The 19941-nt window shown below is 45.6% G+C and overlaps 1 protein-coding gene across 1 annotated transcript in view; it reads right to left on the bottom strand.

The window, feature by feature from the left end:
- The window catches only part of LOC126198757 (myrosinase 1-like), a 125245-nt gene that overhangs the window by 54092 nt on the left and 51212 nt on the right, over positions 1–19941 (bottom strand). Inside the window, exons 5-6 of the mRNA XM_049935313.1 lie at positions 14350–14530; positions 8416–8510 (exon numbers count right to left, since the gene is read on the bottom strand). Of these exons, the coding sequence (XP_049791270.1) occupies positions 8416–8510; positions 14350–14530 (276 nt within the window). The remainder of the gene's footprint in view (positions 1–8415; positions 8511–14349; positions 14531–19941) is intronic.

Genomic DNA, 19941 nt, shown 5'->3' with positions numbered 1-19941 from the left:
TGTCGGACCCGCGTGTCGCCACTGTGTGATCGCAGACCGAGCGCCACCACACGGCAGGTCTCGAGAGACGTACGAGAACTCGCCCCAGTTGTACGACGACGTTGCTAGCGACTATACTGACGAAGCCTTTGCTCTCATTTGCCGAGAGACAGTTAGAATAGCCTTCAGCTAAGTTAATGGCTACGACTTAGCAAGGCGCCAATTGTCACAGTGCATGTATCTTACGAGTATCATTTGTATAGTCAAGAGAGATGTACCAAAGGAAGCATTAAAAGTTAAGTATATTCCAAAGCTACGTATTTTCTTTATAGCAGTCATAACTTATCCTGTTCCAGACTTGACGCCAGTCGGCGTGTGTGTACGCGTGCCTTTCGGCTTCCTTCTCAGTGTGGCGTAGCGAGCTTGTTACGCCACAACAGTAACAACGCCGGAGAAAGTGGCGCGTATGAGAGCGTCCGTCCAGCAACCTCGGAAGCGTTCATCACGTAAACATGCAGTTCCCCTGGGATTGTCATAGGAATGTAAGGAGAATCTTGCACAGATTAGAGGCGCCATGTCACGGATTGCGCGGCCCCTCCCGCCGGAGGTTCGAGTCCACCCTCGGGCATGTGTGTGTGTGTGTGTGTGTGTGTTGTTCTTAGCATAGGTTACTTCAAATAGTGTGTAAGTCTAGGGGCTGCAGACCTCAGCAGTTTCGTCCCTTAGGAATTCACACATATTTGAAGATTTGAAGCGGCTTTCCCCGTCGGAGGTTCGAGTCCTCCCTCGAGCGTGCATGTGTGTGTTGTCCTTAGCGCAAATTAGTTTAAGTTAGATAAAGTAGTGCGTACGCTTAGGGACCGATGACCTCAGCAGTTTTGTCCCATAAGACTTTACCACAAACATTTGAACAGAGGTCTTGACAAAATGATTACCCAAAAACAAAGAGGGGGAGATTTTGAAACTCGCAGAGCTTTGTGCGAGGAAATTCTTCGACACATTCCTCCTCGTACTGTTCTGATTTATCTTGATGAAACCCACTTGCACTTCTCAGGTACTGGAAACAAACAAAATTTCTGATACTGGGCAGCAGAAAACTCTCAAGGACTTCACCAACAACCACTTCACAGCAATCTGTGAGAGTTTTGTATGCCGTTGCTGAATTTGATAAGTGGGGATCGTGTTTCATTCACAGAAGATGACGTAAAGGTAAGGTTAATTCATATGGCTACTGTCATCTGATAAGAGACCTTCATCCGTCCTAAAATAAATCAGTAATTTGGGGACCTGGAAAAGGGAGAAGTCTGGCTCCAGCAACACGAAGCCTAGCTCACATTTCTCGGCGTTCTCTAGAAATTTTCAGGTATTTGTTTCCTGGACGTCTTCCCTCTTTGTGAGGAGAAATCGCCCGGTTCCCAAGGTCACCCGGTTTATCGCCTTGTCGTTTTTTTCTGTGGAAACACGTGAGGGCTGAAGTGAACAAACATCGCCGCACAACCTTGCAAACTCTGAAGGAGCCAATCACCCAGGAAGTGTCTGCCATTCCACCGGAAGTGATAGGAAGAACTACGGACAGCTTCCTGGAAGAATCTGTCAGTATATCAGCATTGGAGGACTCCATTTACCAGACATAGTTTTTAAAACCAGTTAATGTAAAATGGTATAGCATTGTTGTTCACTAATCCAAGTATTTTCTATGTATTTTTTTATTTGCTTATATTAACCTTCTGGAATACGGGAGGTCTGTTTTCCGGACATTGTAAATATATATTAATTCTCCGCACGTCCCCCTTCCTTATTTTATTAGCGAAGAGCGCGTGGAAAGAATGACTGTCGGTATATCTCTGTGCTGGCTCTAACTTTTCGAATTTTTTCGTTGTGACCATTTTGTGAGACGTGTGTGAGAGGAATTAGTATATTGCCCGACTCTTACCGGAAAGTACTCTCTCGACATTTCAGTAATAAATCTCTCCGTGATGCTTCGTCCGAAAGGTGCAGGTCCAACCAAATTTAAAGTTCCTTATTCACTTCTAAAATACCCTTCTCCGCTTGCAGACATACCTTTTTAGGATTTTCTTGTCATAAATTGCCCTATTAATTTACTGAGGAACAGTTCATAGCACATCAGGTTAGTAGACCATGCAGCTTCGGTGATATCTCGTCGTCCCAGGATTGTCGAGAACTAAGGAACGTCTTGTGTCGCCAGGAAGCGTCAGCGAGCGTTTTCTCTCAAACAAAAATTGTTCCTCATGACGTGGTCTATCACGCCTAGACGCATGATGCAAAGATTTTGGAATACCCCTTACCTTTTTGTAATAAGACCTCAGGCTGAGGGAAGATGCAGCTGGCTCTGAGACGTGTCACATCGGCGAAGTAGCACTCTATACTCTCTCCGTCCGAACAGGTCTCATATGGCTCAACGGTACCGACCGACAGCCATGTCATCGTCTGACGGTAGTGTCACTGGACGTGGCGCTTGAGAGGCACGTGGTCAGAACACCGATATCGTAGCAGCTGTCAGTTTTCGTGACCGTAGCCACCACTTCTCAGTGAAGTAGCGCCTCAATTGACCTCACAAGCACAAAGTGCATCCCACTTGCCAACAGCGGTTGGTAAACCAGGACAGTCACTTATCCAAGTGCTAGCCAAGCCTGAAAGCGCTGAACTTCGGTGATCTGACGGAAATGACTCCAAAAAAATAAGATGTAACGTAATTAATCTGAACATTCGACACGTTTCGATTGTTCCACATGTACATTCACATACATACTCCGCAAGACACCATATGGTGTGTGACGGAATTTACCCTGTACCACTAACAGTATTTTCCTTTCCTGTTCCAGTCGAAAACAGAGCCTTCGTACGAGCCCTAGTCTCTTTGATCTTCATGGCCCTTGCACAAAACGTACATTGGCGACAGTAGAAACGTTTTGCTGTCAGTCTCAAATGCCTTGCATAAAAAGTTCTCGGTTTACTTGCCGCGTCAAATAGGATAACATCCCAAGCTTTAGATGACTACCTCCGTCATCTTCGTCAGGGGTAAAACTGACTATCGTGGACCGGTGAGGCTTCCGCTTTTATGAGCAGTAGACAGCTTCGCATTGGCTGGATGACGTCACGGTGAAAACGGCGCGTACCGAGGTGGCGGCCTCTATATCCATAGATTTTGTTTGCGCGCTTTATCCAGCGTTGCTTGCAGTCCCATCCATCGCAACAGGCGGAGAACTGCGAGGAATGTAAGAAGTCTCCCTCTGCGCTCTTTCTTTATCAATTGCGCGCTTCCATGTATTGCTGAGTGCATAACCGGAGTCCCTGTTGAAAATATTTTCACAGAGTCTAATTTCAACTGCTTCCCTAATGACAGAGTCCCAATAGTTTGAAGCGTGAGCAAGTAGTCTTGTTTCATAGAATAAAATCTTATGTTTATTTAACAAACTGTGCTCAGCCACCTCTGATTTTTCTAGATACCTGTTTTTCAGGTGACGCTGATGTTCCACACAGCCATCGGCAACAGTTCTTATAGACTGGCCCACATAATTTTTGCCACACTCGCAAGGAATGCTGTAAATTCCCGGCACTCTCAGGCCGAGATTATCTTTCACGGGTCGCAACATTTCCTTAATCTTTCTGGGTGGCCGGAAGACTGGTCTGATTCCCTGCCGGCACAGGACTCTGCCGATCTTGCTGGTCGTTGCACCGCGGAATGGTAGCCGCGCGATGTGTTGGTCCTCTTCATCTGTTCGAAGAGCGTCCTTCCTAGGTTTCTTCACCAGAGTGGATCTGATATCACGATCGGAATATCCATTTTTTCTGAATACCATCGTCAGATGGTTAATCTCGGAGCCGAGATGATCCTTGTCCGAAATAGTCCTTGCTCTGTGTACCAAGGTATTCAGCATAGCTCTCTTCTGAGCTGGGTGGTGAAAACTACGTGCGTTTATATATAAATCTGTATGCGTCGGTTTTCTGTACACAGAATGTCCGAGGCGTCCATCTGATTTTCGCTCCACCAGCACGTCTAAGAAGGGTAACTTCCCATCCTTCTCCACCTCCACTGTAAATCGTATGTTCTGATGTATACCATTCAAATGATCAACAAATTGCTGCAGTGCCTCATTGCCATGTGGCCAGATTAAAATTTGACGCGGCAAGTAAACCGAGAACTTTTTATGCAGGGACTTCCCAGGGAAGCGTCCTGGGACCTCTGCTGTTCCTGATCTACATAAATGACCTGGGTGACAATCTGAACAGTTCTCTTAGGTTGTTCGCAGATGATGTAATTTACTGTCTAGAAAGGTCATCCGAAGACCAGTATCAGTTGCAAAGCGATTTAGAAAAGATTGCTGTATGGTGTGGCAAGTTGCAGTTGACGCTAAATAACGAAAAGTGTGAGGTGATCCACATGAGTTCCAAAAGAAATCCGTTGGAATTCGATTACTCGATAAATAGTACAATTCTCAAGGCTGTCAATTCAACTAAGTACCTGGGTGTTAAAATCACGAACAACTTCAGTTGGAAAGACCACATAGATAATATTGTGGGGAAGGCGAGCCAAAGGTTGCGTTTCATTGGCAGGACACTTAGAAGATGCAACAAGTCCACTAAAGAGACAGCTTACACTACACTCGTTCGTCCTCTGTTAGAATATTGCTGCGCGGTGTGGGATCCTTACGAGGTGGGATTGACGGAGGACATCGAAAGGGTGCAAAAAAGGGCTGCTCGTTTTGTATTATCACGTAACAGGGGAGAGAGTGTGGCAGATATGATACGCGAGTTGGGATGGAAGTCATTAAAGCAAAGACGTTTTTCGTCGCGGCGAGATCTATTTACGAAATTTCAGTCACCAACTTTCTCTTCCGAATGCGAAAATATTTTGTTGAGCCCAACCTACATAGGTAGGAATGATCATCAAAATAAAATAAGAGAAATCAGAGCTCGAACAGAAAGGTTTAGGTGTTCGTTTTTCCCGCGCGCTGTTCGGGAGTGGAATGGTAGAGAGATAGCATGATTGTGGTTCGATGAACCCTCTGCCAAGCACTTAAATGTGCCAGAATGAGATTTTCACTCTGCAGCGGAGTGTGCGCTGATATGAAACTTCCTGGCAGATTAAAACTGTGTGCCCGACCGAGACTCGAACTCGGGACCTTTGCCTTTCGCGGGCAAGTGCTCTACCAACTGAGCTACCGAAGCACGACTCACGCCCGGTACTCACAGCTTTACTTCTGCCAGTACCTCGTCTCCTACCTTCCAAACTTTACAGAAGCTCTCCTGCGAACCATGCAGAACTAGCACTACTGAAAGAAAGGATATTGCGGAGACATGGCTTAGCCACAGCCTGGGGGATGTTTCCAGAATGAGATTTTCACTCTGCAGCGGAGTGTGCGCTGATATGAAACTTCCTGGCAGATTAAAACTGTGTGCCCGACCGAGACTCAAACTCGGAACCTATGCCTTTCGCGGGCAAGTGCTCTACCAACTGAGCTACCGAAGCACGACTCACGCCCCGAGTTCGAGTCTCGGTCGGGCACACAGTTTTAATCTGCCAGGAAGTTACACTTAAATGTGAATTGCAGAGTAGTCATGTAGATGTAGATGTAGATGTAGACTCCGTCGCGAAAGACTTCGTAATCATATTAGTCTCAAATGCCGATTCTCTAAATTTTCTCAATAGCGTTTCTCGAAAAGAACGTCGCCTTCCGTCTAGTGATTTCCAAAGCATCTCTGTAATACGTAGTTGTTCGAACCTACCGGTAACAAACCTAGAAGACCGCCTCTGAACTACTTCGATGTCTTCCTTTAATTCGACCTGGCGGTCATCCCAAACACTCGAGTAGTACTCAACAATGATTCCCACAAGTGTCCTATTTGCTGTTTCCTTTACAGATTAACCACACTTTCCTAAAATTCTGCCAATAAACCGAAGTCGACCATTCGCCTTCTCTACTACAGTCCTTACAGGCTCGTTCCATTTCATACTGCTTTGCAACGTTACCCCTAGGAACGTAATCGACGTGACTGTGTTAGGCAGCACACTACTAGTATTATACTCGAACATTATCGGATTGTTTTCCTACTCTCCTGCATTAACTTACATTTTTCTACATTGAGAGCTAGCTGCCATTCGTCATAGGAACTAGAATTGTTTTTTCTAAGTCCTCTTGTCATGTAGATGTAGAAGAAAGATTAAGGAAAGGCAAACATACGTTACTAGCATTTGTAGACTTAGAGAAAGCTTTTGACAATGTTGACTGGAATACTCTCTTTCAAATTCTAAAGGTGGCAGGGGTAAAATACAGCGAGCGAAAGGCTATTTACAATTTGTACAGAAACCAGATGGCAGTTATAAGAGTCGAGGGACATGAAAGGGAAGCAGCGGTTGGGAAGGGAGTAAGACAGGGTTGTAGCCTCTCCCCGATGTTATTCAATGTGTATATTGAGCAAGCAGTAAAGGAAACAAAAGAAAAATTCGGAGTAGGTATTAAAATCCATGGAGAAGAAATAAAAACTTTGAGGTTCGCCGATGACATTGTAATTCTGTCAGAGACAGTAAAGGACTTGGAAGAGCAGTTGAACGAAATGGATGGTGTCTTGAAGGGAGGATATAAGATGAACATCAACAAAAGCAAAACGAGGATAATGGAATGTAGTCGAATTAAGTCGGGTGATGTTGAGGGTATTAGATTAGGAAATGAGACACTTAAAGTAGTAAAGGACTTTTGCTATTTGGGGAGCAAAATAACCGATGATGGTCGAAGTAGAGAGGATATAAAATGTAGACTGGCAATAGCAAGGAAAGCGTTTCTGAAGAAGAGGAATTTGTTAACATCGAGTATTGATTTACGTGTCAGGAAGTCGTTTCTGAAAGTATTTGTATGGAGTGTAGCCATGTATGGAAGTGAAACATGGACGGTAAATAGTTTGGACAAGAATAGAAGCTTTCGAAATGTGGTGCTACAGAAGAATGCTGAAGATTAGATGGGTAGATCACATAACTAATGAGGAGGTACTGAATAGGATTGGGGAGAAGAGGAGTTTGTGGCACAACTTGACCAGAAGAAGGGATCGGTTGGTATGACATGTTCTGAGGCATCAAGGGATCACCAATTTAGTATTGGAGGGCATCGTGGAGGGTAAAAATCGTAGGGGGAGACCAAGAGATGAATACACTAAGCAGATTCAGAAGGATGTAGGTTGCAGTAGGTACTGGGAGATGAAGATGCTTGTACAGGATAGAGTAGCATGGAGAGCTGCATCAAACCAGTCTCAGGACTGAAGACCACAACAACAACAACAAGTCCTCTTGTATCCTCCGATAGTCACTCAACGACGACACTTTCCAGTGCATCACAGCATCATCAGCAAACAGCTGCAGGTAGTTGCCTACCCTGTCCGCCAGTTCATTTATGTATATACAAATAAAATTAACAGCCGCTCTGTCAGACCTCCCTGGGGCACTCTTGACAATATCATTGTCACTGACAAACTTCGGCCGTTGAAGGGAGTATACTGGGTTCTGTTGCTTATAAAGTCTTCGAACCGCTGTTCTTTACGCTTGCACCTTCTTTAACAGTCCGCAGTGCGGCATCGTGTCAAATGATTTACGGAACTCTAGGAATATGGAATTCGCCTGCTGAAGTTCATCCACTGTTCGAAGGATATCATGTGAGAAAAGTTCAAGCTTAGTTTCGCAAAAATGTCGCTTTCTGAAAATCTAAAGTGGACAGACACTTTTTCCTCTCAAATGAATTTATTGTATTCGAACAGAGAATATGGTCAACAAATCTGTATCAAGCCGGTGTTGAGGACATTGGTCTGTAATTTTGTGGATCCATTGTGCTACCCTTCTTATATACAGGAGTCAATTGCGCTTTTTTTCCCAGTCGCTTGGAACTTTGCACTGGGCTCGATATTCGTTGTAAATACAAGATAAGTAAAGGACCAATGCTGCAGAGTACCGTTTGTAAAACCGAACTGGGATTCAGTGAGGACCTGGCGACGTATTTACTTTCAACTCTTTCAGTTGTTTCTCTTCACTAGGGATTCTTATTATTATGTTCTATCCCAGTATATTAGCAAGGAAGATGTCATTCGAACTAGAACATAGGTACTAGTGGGTCACTGTGAAGTTTCACTTGCAACAGCATGTTGTGAAGGTCGATATCCGACACATCTTAAGTAGAAAAACTTGGAATTGCGCTCCCCTTTTCAGTATTAGGACACCGACTGTTAAACTCTCAAACAATACCCACAAAGTGTCGATATTTGGTTTAAGTACAATGAATGAATATAAGAGTGAAATTCTAGAAATTAACGCCTTAAGCATTAAAATACATATTTGCATTTCTTATAAAGGTTCAACACTTCACGTTCTCATACAATGCTTAGGATTATAGTGTTAGATAATTAGCTATCAAATATGTGCAGCCTTCAACTTACTTCGAACTGATTGCATCTGTCGGCAGCGTCTTTATTCTCCTCTGAATCGTTCTTCGGTATGCAAAAGTCTTGGTTCAGCGTTATGCTGACCCTTCCTGAAAACAGACAACAGAATACATAAGTAACAATATGTCTTAAATTTATACACAACTGAAGAGTCGTTTTAGCTAAAACTCGCCACAACGTTTCTGAGCATTTGAGGCAAGTCAGGATATGGTGGTTTTGAATACCTTCTATCTGTTCCCTATGGCTATTAGTAAAAAAATTTTCTCAAGCTATTGCCCAGAATGTTCCCTCATTAAGTTCACCATATTGCGGTTACTTCCCAGATATCATTATAATCTAAAAACCACTCATGCAACACTCCTTAGCCCTGTTCCAGCTGGCCGACTGCTGCTTACAAAGCAATACAAGGAGTGATGTGAACTGCATCTCGATAATCCTTTCAACCTGTATTGCCAGTACAAGAATCCTGATAATGTCCCGTCTTCTTTATTCAAGCAGCTCTTCATTTGGCCTTACAAGGCTTGAGTGGACCCCGTACAACACCTCTGAATCTCGTAAAACATCTTAGGAGGTCCTGGTAATCGAACTTGGGTCTTTCAGCAACGAAAGCAGCGACGGTCACCATTCGGCAACTGAGGTGGATATCATACATTACGGTGTAGGCTCTGCCGAAGCTGGAACTCTATCCACTAAGATGTGTGTAAATAATCCTCCTCTGATGTTATTTTGGGCACCAACACTAAGAATGAATTGGTGGACATCACCATTACTGTCACTTGCCGGCAACTGTCTTCATTTCATCACAACAGCTGCTTCCCACACGTATTTGAATATACTTTTCATTGTCTATAAGCAGTGGGCTGTTCCAATAATGACTCATGTTCAGCCAAATACCTCGCAACCTCGTAGTGGCGCAGAGGAAGTCTCAATTGGGGGTATTTAGGAGGGGGTTATAAACCCCAGCAATTAACACATAATCAAGGGGAGTCTCAAGAAATCTTGGGCAGGGGAGCTATTTTAATTTAGTTCTGTAAGAATCTGTTCGACATAAAAAATGTAGCCCACTGTGTAAGAAGGTGTACTTGTTTATGAGTGTACAGAGTAGCATACGCACAAAAGCACAAAATAATTAGGCTTGCTGCTGTGTGTCCACAGATGGCGCTGTAGTGGAGGGGGGTGCGGTGCTTCGTTTTGAAAGGACACCGAATGGTAGGAGGGAGATGCAGTTCGATAACTGAAGCCTGTGCGAGAACTCTTATCTCACATAATATGTAAAGTACAACTGGAGACTCTACAGACGATCATATTAGCAAATTATGTCAGTACAACCAATAATGCGACAAATTATAGGTGTCCAAAGTCGATAGTTTCTCACTGGAGTACCGAAAAGGATGTAGTCGTATAAGCAAAGAATAAACCAAAGCAAAACGAGATCGATCACGTGATAACAGAAGAAAATTTCATAAAAAGGGGTAGAAACTGTAAGGTAATGGGCAAAGTAGCTTACTACAATACTGACAATATATATCTATATGTCTATACCTTCTGTAGAACTAATAAAACTTGAAAATTGTCGTGTCTGTTTGTTTGAAAACGCAAATCTTCAAAACTGCATACGATTTTCATGGGGTTTCCACAGGTAGTCTGCATGTGTCTTGGGACAACGTATAGGCTTCATTTAATCAAAAACGGATTACGAAAGAAAAGGATATCGTAAAAGTTGTAGGACTCTGCTCAGCTTATTAGTTCGGATGTTTATCTTAGTGACTGCGTTCTACAGCAAAAACCAATATATATCATTGTTAGTTCGTTGTATACCAAAGAACCAATAGATGGCAGTCGTTTTCTAGTTCACCAAAGACCCAACATATGGCACTCTTAGGTTTCTTTAACTCGTTGACAGTAGTATTTTCGGACGTTTACGTCGGTCACAGAATTAAATGAAACTTCAATGAATTACAAACATCAGCTGTGTATACAACGCAGATAGATATCAACGGGGAGAGTTGAGAAATGTGTGCCCGACTGGGATTCGAGCCCTGGGTCTCCTGCTTACAATGCATTATAACCCCTAAGCCACCGAGAACACAGAAACAAGTCGGTAGCGCGGACTTATCCCAAGCTCCCCCCCCCCCCCCCCCCCAAGCAGACCCACATTCTCAACTTACTCTTACTGCACACACTACGAAAGTAGTGCTCCCTGCCCATTAACCTTAATGCTCGTGCAGATGAACGCACACTCTTGAACTCATGTGGGAACAGGATTTTCCACGATCATTGAGATTAATGAGCAGCTCTCGTAGAGTCTGGAGTAAGTTGAGAATGCTGTGGGGGCACGCTCGCGGTAAGTCCGTGCAGCCGAGCTGATTCCTGTGTCCTCGGTGGCTTTGGAGTTAGCCGGCATGGTAGCTCAGCGTAGTCGCTCAGAGGGTTATCTGCCCTCTGCAATAAAAAAAAACTGAAAAAAAAGAGTTAGAGCACCTCCCTAGGAAGTAGGAGATACCGGTAAGGCACACATTTTCAACTCCTCCCGCCGATTTTTATCAACGTCCCGTACACAGCTGATGTTTGTAATTCACTTAAATTTGATTCTTCACGGCTGTCATGATCGACCATGGTGTTTGTTCTTCCGGACATATCTTCGCTTGTCTCCATAGGTTTCATTTATATTCAACTTCTTGACTGGGAAAAGCGAATTTGTTGACAAAGTGATCATTCAATGTCCCCCCCCCCCCCTTTATAGCCGGCCGCGGTGGCCTAGCGGTTCTAGGCGCTCAGTCCGGAGCCGCGCGACCGCTACGGTCGCAGGTTCGAATCCTGCCTTGGGCATGGATGTGTGTGATGTCCTTAGGTTAGTTAGGTTTAAGTAGTTCTAAGTTCTAGGGGACTAATGACCACAGATGTTAAGTCCCATAGTGCTCAGAGCCATTTGAACCATTTGTTTTGTCCCGCCCTTTTTATGAACGAAGATATGAAACCGTAAAAGACAACGGTAAAGAGCGGTCCGTCTTTAACTCTCGTTGCGAAGCACGGTCGAATAAAAAGTGTAAAATAAAGACAATGTGTTTTGTGGAAATTATGTATCAGTCCCCTGACAACCTGTTCGACAACCTGTTCCATAATCATCTTTGGTCATGGTATGCTGAATATAAACACGTTGCATTAGGACCTTGTCCTTTCGTATTATGAAAATATACAGTTTGAGTGCTGTATCGTAATAAACGTGTCATCAAAACACCTTCTTCCATCATTCCTAAAAACGTGTTTGGTCAGTTCATTTGTCTTTTGTCCATTTTGAATGTGTTTTTACATCAGATATTTTGATTAGACATTGTAGTATTATTTATTAGTTTATTATGAGAAATACAGTCGGCAAACGTTTTAGAGAGAACCATAGCTGTGTTCGGTAAACATTGCAACCTGTCTCGAATGTTGTTATTGTACAAAAGCTTGAGTAATCCTGACTCTTTTGTAGTAAAACAATAACTGTTATCACACGACATTTACATTTTTATTTATAAGTATTATCGCTGTATTTTTCTGTTGCTTCCTAAGGTGTAACTTTGCGGTAAAAATTTTAAAACCATAAGGTGATGTCAGCTTGTTCTACGAACCACGATTAACATTGCCTCAAATTGAAATGTTAACAGCCTTTTCGTATTTCAGCCATGGTAATACCATTATAACACTTGACAAGCAACACAGAACTACTTAGATGTGAAAATATTTAGTTTGAAGACCCACTGGTCCTGATACAAAGTGCATGCCAAAAAGTTACCTGCTTAGGATAATATTTTTCATTCACTTGCGTTTTTTTTAAGAACTCAGGCATGAAAATAGCATTGGGGCCTTCATCTGAGAGTTCACAATTATGTTTTAGGCAGCAATTTGGCGGATATGAGAGTAGGTGGAAAATAAAATTGTGCCACTTAACATAAACATTGCATTTTTTTTGTTGTTGATGTATTTCTGCAGACACTTTAGTCATTGAATTAACATTGAAACCCTTGACACACATTATAGAACAATTTAAATTTGAAGTATTTGATTTACAAAGCGTAGGCCTGAAAAATGTTATTTCTTAGCTACATATGTTTTATAACTATTTAGAGACAAAAATAGTGCTTGAGTACTTAATTTGAAGATTCATGAACATATTTCAGGCACCATTTTGATGGCTGGCTGTGTGTGTGTGTGTGTGTGTGTGTGTGTGTGTGTGTGTGTGTGTGTGTTCAACTGACGAATTTTAGACATGGAAATTATACAGTTTTAGATCTTTCGAATACTTTTGAGCATTGTCAGTATGGCTTCTCTGCGACTGCCTTGTGACTGGGTGTTTCATTTTGATGCGAGCTATTTATACTACACTGTGATAAAATGTTCATTTTAATACTACGCTGTTGTCAACTGGAGAGAGGAAGGAAACGAAGATGGGGAAAGCGTGGCTTGTCATGGGGTAGGTAAGAGTGCTGTCACTTGCCGTCCTCTTGGGTTGTGACGTCAGAGGATCAGGTCTGCACCTATCACTGTGCTAGCCACAACCTGACAGAGTCAGACGATTAGCCAGTGTGCGTACTTGCCCCTGAGTCGTCTAGCATTCCTAAGCTACGCGCTGACGGAAACGGCAATCTGGTAAACATTTTGGAAGAAATAGGAATTTTCACATATTTGCGAAAACATCTTAACATTATTTTGAAAGAATAGTCTGACCTAAAAACAGCAATCATCAAAATTTTCAACAGTAATATCGTAAATCTTGAGCGCTGAAACACATCCCTTTGTTTAGAAATTCCGTTAACACAGATCAGAAATGAATTAGTACAAGGTAATCAACATGTTTGAATGTTGAGAACATTGCCATTGATAAGTACATGACAGCCCAAAAGGATAGGCTGATTCAAACTATAATATAATTATATAATTATCAGCGTATGGCTGTTGCACATAATACTGCATCTGCAGCAGTAATTCGAGCAGCAGTCAGCACCAAAGTGACAGAACGAACCGTTACAAATCGGCTACTTCAAGGACAGATCCGAGTCGTATGCTCTGTAGCGAACATTCCGCTGACCCCAAACCACCGCCACTTGCGACTTCAGTGACGTCAAGCGAGATCTCATTTGAGAGCAGAGTGTATGTCCGTTGTGTTTTCTGATGAAAGCTAGTTCTGGCTCGGTGCTAGTGATGGCCGTATATTGGTTAGAAGAACGCCAGTTGAGTACACGCAAACAATCTGTCTTCCGTCTAGACAAACTGGACCTACACGTGGAGTTATGATTTGGGCTACGATTTTGTATGCCGGCAGGAGCTCTCTCGTGGTTATCACATACGTCCTGACTGCCAATTTGTACGTCAGTCTGTTGATTCGACCTGTTGTGCTGCCATTCATGAACGGTTTTCCAGGGAGTGTTTTCCAACACTATAACGCTCGGCCACATACCGCTGTCGTAGTCTAACATGCTCTACAGAGTGTAGCTTGGACTGCTCCCTGTCAAGATCTGTCTCCAACAGAGCACATATGGGACATTGTCGGACATAACTATAGCGAGATCATCCACAAGCCGCATTAACTGTCCCTGTATTCACCGACCAGGCATAGAACTCCATCCCACAAACTGACATCCGGCGCCTGTACGACACACTGCTTGCGCGTTAGCATGTTTGCAGTCAACATTCTGGCGGTTACACCAGTTATTAAACTACCATAGTTTCACATTTGCAATGTCTTTTCCTGCGCGTACATTTACCTGTGATCTTGCAAGGTAATCCATTAAATATGTCACCTGAACAAATGCATTCCCAAAATTTCATTACTCTACATTAATTACCTCTTGGTGTATTTCACTCGAGTTCTACTTGTTGCGACAATTTCGCATCTTCGGATCTTAAAAGTCAGATGCCATTTAATTTAACGCACACTATAATTACCTTGTTGCGTGGCACGGAACTCCTCATCGTACATGTGGTAGGTCCTGGCGTGCGCCAGCAGGATGGTGTGCGCCGACAGGTACTCGCCGATGCCGTGGGTGTTGATGCGCGGTGCCTTGTCGTCCTCACCGTAGCCGCGGGTCACCTCTTTCGGTTCGTTGAACGTGATCCACCACTTCACCTGTGGTGTAAGAGACCAAAAACATAGACAACAGCTAGCTTCTAGTTCTCCTCGAAATGAAATGACGAGATCGTATAGGACCGTACTACGGTCGTTCGGCAGCGTGGTGTAAGCCCTTCTATTTGACGCCACTCCGACGACTTGTGCGTCGTTGGGGATGGCATGATATGATTAGGATAAAACAAACAACACAAACACCCAGTCCCCAAGCACATAAAATGTACGACAATCCGCAGTGGCGGAACATAGTATTGACGAGAAACACCTTCGATTTCGAGGACACAAAGAAAATATGCAGTACAAACGGATTTTAGGACTCAGTTATCAAAGAGTCCATAGAAATACGGTTACACGACAACCTAATCAACCGCGACAGTAGCTACCGTCTCAGCACAGCCTGGGAGCCTGCAATCAGGAAAATCAGAGAAGAACGTTCCGTTCCACCCCGGGCCACAGACGGAGCAGACAGAGACGGACGTCGGGACCCGAACCCCGCACACGCGTTCCCTCCCCCCCCCCCCCCCCCACCACCACCACCACCACCGGCCGCTCCAGGCGCATCGGGCGATTTCGCGGGTGCGTGGTTGGCCGGCGGAGGGGAAGCGGACAGCGGTCCGGCAGAGATATCAGCCCGCGACCGACGGTATTTACTTACGGCGACAGCAAAATACATCGTCAGTACTTGCGATCCGGCCCCTCCTCCCCTCGTCCTAAGTCAGCTCCTGCTTGCCAACGCCACCGACACACTTCCAGACTATATTGCATTCCTGAATAATGGCAAGCAGACAATCCGTCTGCCGACCAAAATCCTCCCCAAACCCACCCTCTCGTCTCAGCCTTCCACCCATTCCAAATACCTTAAATCCCCCCCCCACACACACACACACACAAGACCACCACATCCAAACAGCGGCGTGCAAGGAATGACAGGAAGGAGAAGCACTCCAAGGGAAAGAGGCACTCCACCATCCCCACCCCCACCCCAACCACTCCATCACCCTGTGAGGAACCTGCGCCCCCGACAGCACCTGTCGTCGTCCTGGGAGCGGACCAGGAAACAACTGCACTGGAAGGGAACCACGTAACCGGGCTGGACTCGGATCGTTTCGTGCTGACGAAGAAAACCTTTCGCCAGCCGAGGCTTCCGGCGGCCCGGAGAGTGGAACCCACCCCGAACAGATGTCAGGCGGTGGCTGATGAGCCAGAGACAACACAAAACAACACAACAGAATCACAAACACAGAATCAAGTCACCCACTACCTCCCCCCGATTGTCGCTGAGTTTTCTCAGAATTACGAGGAGCTCTTCGAGTTACTGAAAACAGAAATCAGGGGAGGCAGCTTCCAGGCAAAACCTGCCGGTGGAGACAAAATAAAAATTACACTACATACACTAGAAAACTACACCACATCAAGACACTTTTCAATAACAAAAACATACCCCACTACACGTTCCCCACAACAAAAACACGCAACAAAAATATAGTAATAAGAGACCTCCCAAGACGACCATCCCCCCCGGCAATCAAAACAGACTTGACTGCCCAGGGGAACGTCGTCAAGGCGGTCCAGCAGATGCGCAACGTAAACAGCAAGTGGCCACTATATCAGATCACACTTCCTGACATCCCCCAAAACAAAAGGGAGATAAAAACGGTCCTGGCTGTGCCTGTCACCACTGAACCGCTGCGCTGTAGAAACAAGATGGTGCAGTGCTTCATGTGTCAGGGCCTAAACCACATCACCGCCTACTGCACCATGCCAATAAGATGCAGAAAGTGCGCCGAGGCCCACGACACAAGGACATGCACACTACAACACACGGACCCACAAATAATGTGCGCGCTGTGTGGTAAAAACCACGTAGCGGGTTACCAAGGTAATGAGGTCCATAAACGACACACACAGCAGGCAAAGGGCGTCCCCAGACACTCAAACAAAGCACCACGATCCCATCCAGCCACACAAGAAAACAAAAAACGACAACACACACGGACAAGGCCTGGGTAAAACTAAGGCCGGACACACCAAAGGCAACTTATATGGAAGTGGTTTCTCCTCCAAGATGCTATGAAAGCGTGGCCCAATCAACGCAACACCAGAAGCCATCACAAGAACAACATCGGCAAACACACACTAACAACGACCAGGTCCACCATGACAGAGAAAGCTCTAGGGAACCCCACACACAGTCTCCCCCCCCCCCCCCCCCCCATAGATCAGTTGTTAGGCGTAATGGTGCAGACCAAGAACCTCATCATGGAAATGATGATGGAATTCAGGGAAGCCCAGAAGCAGAACACACAGATCCTCATTGCCCTTCAGGCAGCAGTCCAGCAGTTGCTCCCCTCTGCGACTTCCTCAGTAGTTTCAAAACCCCATCACGAATAGAAGACCAAATATCCAAGGCCTGAAAATGTTCAGTTCAGAGAACTCATGAAGGAGTTCTCAAATCTCCATCGACATATGCATGATGGGGGAAACCCACCTAAAACCGGGAATAAAAGCGACAGTTTCCAACTACATTAGCTGGCGTAAAGACAGGCCAACCCAAGGCGGAGGAGTGGCCATATACGTAAAAAGAGGGATCCCCCACCACCAGGTATTCTTAGCAGCTACCAACAAAAACGAAGCAGTGGCGGTGGAAGTAACCACTGCCACCGGACCCCTAACAATTGTTGCAATTTACCGACCTCCACAAGACCAGATAGATGAGGGAGACATAGCTGCTCTAGGGCAAATTAAAGGCAAACTCATAATAGGGGATGACTTCAATGCGAAACACCCTGATTGGAATTCTAGAGTAACCTCAAGAGCAACCGCCAAATTGCAACAACTGGCGTGCATCCACCACTTCGAAACATGGGGTCCGGTCGAGCCCACACATTTTCCAAAAAATGGAGGCAGGCCCGACGTGTTAGACATAGCTCTCACTAGGAGGATCGCAGAGTTTGTGGCCGCAAGGACAAACAACAGAATGTCCTCCGACCACACCCCAGTGATCCTAGAGGTCGATGTGGGAGAATGGGTAGCACTCCCACGATACCAAACGTCTTACAAACGTACAGACTGGGAGCGATACCGAGAAACTGCCGCCTCTGATATCGCTCGCACTCCGCCACCTACTGCCGAAACAGTAGAACAAGCGCTACAAGACTTAACAGGTATTATCTTCCAGGCAGCGGAAGAGGCCACCCTTCCACAAAGGGATGGCCCACCGCCGCAAATACAACTCCCGGAACACTTGCTAGCTCAAATTCGACATAAGAACAGAGTGGCAATAAGAGTGGAAGATCACCAGAAATCAGGCCACCAGGAGGCTGCTCAATCGTCTACAGAGAGAACTGAAGGTAGCACTCAATGAGCACAGATACCAGCAATGGCAAAACCGTCTCACAGCTCTCAAAGTAGACTGTCATACACTATGGCAAGCAACCAAACAGTTCACAAAAAGACGCGCTCGGATGCCGCCACTGCACAGCGAGCGGGGTCTGGTTTACAGCCATGCTGAGAAGGACAACGCCCTCGCCGACTCCTTCGAGAAGCAGTTTCAAGCGGCAGAACCCCAGGATGAAGAGCACGAAGTGGTGGTCAGTCGTCAACTGGCCGTCTTCCTCTTTGCTGAGGAGGACCCAGAGGATGAACCCACACTTTTCGCCCCCGAGGACGTGGCAAAAGTAATTAGGTCCCTCCCCACAAAAAAGGCACCAGGACACGACAGTGTCACCAATCAGTTAGTCAAAAATCTCCCACCCACGGCGATCACACACCTCACGAACGTCCTCAACGAGATTACTCGATCCCGCGAGTTCCCAGCTTGCTGGAAACATGCGGAAGTAGTCGTGATACACAAACCAAGGAAAGACCCTCTATTCCCGCAGCACTACAGGCCGATTAGCCTCTTGCCAACTCTCAGCAAGATCTATGAGCGCCTCCTGCTAAGACCCATACAGGAACATATTACCAGAGAGCAACTTCGGACGGATTTCCAATTTGGGTTCCGGCAGAACCACTTTGCCCCACAACAGGTCATGAGAGTGGTTGAAGCAGCCACAGAGGGCTTCAACCACATAGGCTACTGCGGGATAGTGCTAGTAGATGTAGCCAAAGCCTTTGACTCAGTATGGCATAGAGGGCTACTCTACAAGTTGTACACGCAAGTGTTTCCTGGGAGCATAGTTAAGTTGATCAAAAGCTATCTCACGAATATAACTTTCTCCGTCAAAGTAGAAACTACCACCTCCTTCAAAAGGCGTATTCGTGCTGGGGTGGCACAGGGATCGGTCCTGGGGCCCCTTTTGTACAGTTTGTACACTGTGGACACTCCAACGGCCCCCCTGGTGCACACTGCACAGTACGCAGACGACGCAGCCTTCTACATGAGAAATGCGAACAAGGTCATCCGTAGGCTACAAAGGGTTTTAGATGACACAGAAACTTGGGCCTGTCGCTGGCGTATCACCATCAACTCTGAAAAGACACAGGCTATGCTGATTACCCGCAGGCTCGGAAGGCGCGAACCTCCTCAAAGTCCCCCCCTCCATCTTCACCTAAATGGAACCCAACTCCCCTGGCGCAGAACCGCCAAGTACCTTGGCGTAACCTTGGACTCTCCTCCTACTTGGAAACCCCACATAGACGAGGTCCACAAGAAGGTCTGCGCCAGAATGTCCATCCTATACCCAATCCTGAACTCAACCAGCTTCCTTCACTGCCCAGTAGCAGTAAACGTGTACCAGGCCCTGATCCGGCCAGTAATGGAATATGCGTGCCCTGTCTGGAGATACGCGGCAAAGCAGCACCTGAAAAAACTCCAGAGTCTGCAGAACCGCGCCCTCAGGAGGGCATTACATTTACCTCTTGGATTCCCCATAGATGATCTGCACGCAGCAGCCGAAATCCCACTCCTGAGAGAGCGTTTTCAAGATCTGGCAAGGGCCTTCTATGAGGGTTCTTCCAGATCAGGAAACGCCCTCATCCACTCCCTAGGTCGGTATGACATGTCCCGCGACAAGCACAAGCGCCCCATGACGATCTTCGACGATTAAGTCGAAGAGAAAATCCCAAATATCCAATCCCTAATCCTGCCCCTTTCCATATAACACCAAACATCTCGCCAACCTCAGGCAAATACCAGACACAAACAGAACAGTCATCACATTTCACAGACACCAAAAAAAAAAAACTACAGATATAATCACACACACACGTACACAGGGGAGTAAAAGCCGAAAGGCTACAAGAGCTCCCCCTCTCAGTTCCCCAAAGAGGGGAAAGTAACAGATGAGAGCAGCAGCAGATATCCCGACACATGGCCTGAAGATGATGGAGACGTATTCCATCGAAACGTTGCTACGAGACGACGAAGCTACTCGACTGACAACCCGTGAAGACTTCATATATGAAATTCG

Source organism: Schistocerca nitens, chromosome 8, assembly GCF_023898315.1.
Source record: "Schistocerca nitens isolate TAMUIC-IGC-003100 chromosome 8, iqSchNite1.1, whole genome shotgun sequence".
Classification (NCBI taxonomy): domain Eukaryota; kingdom Metazoa; phylum Arthropoda; class Insecta; order Orthoptera; family Acrididae; genus Schistocerca; species Schistocerca nitens.
This window is presented reverse-complemented; position numbering and strand designations above follow the sequence as displayed.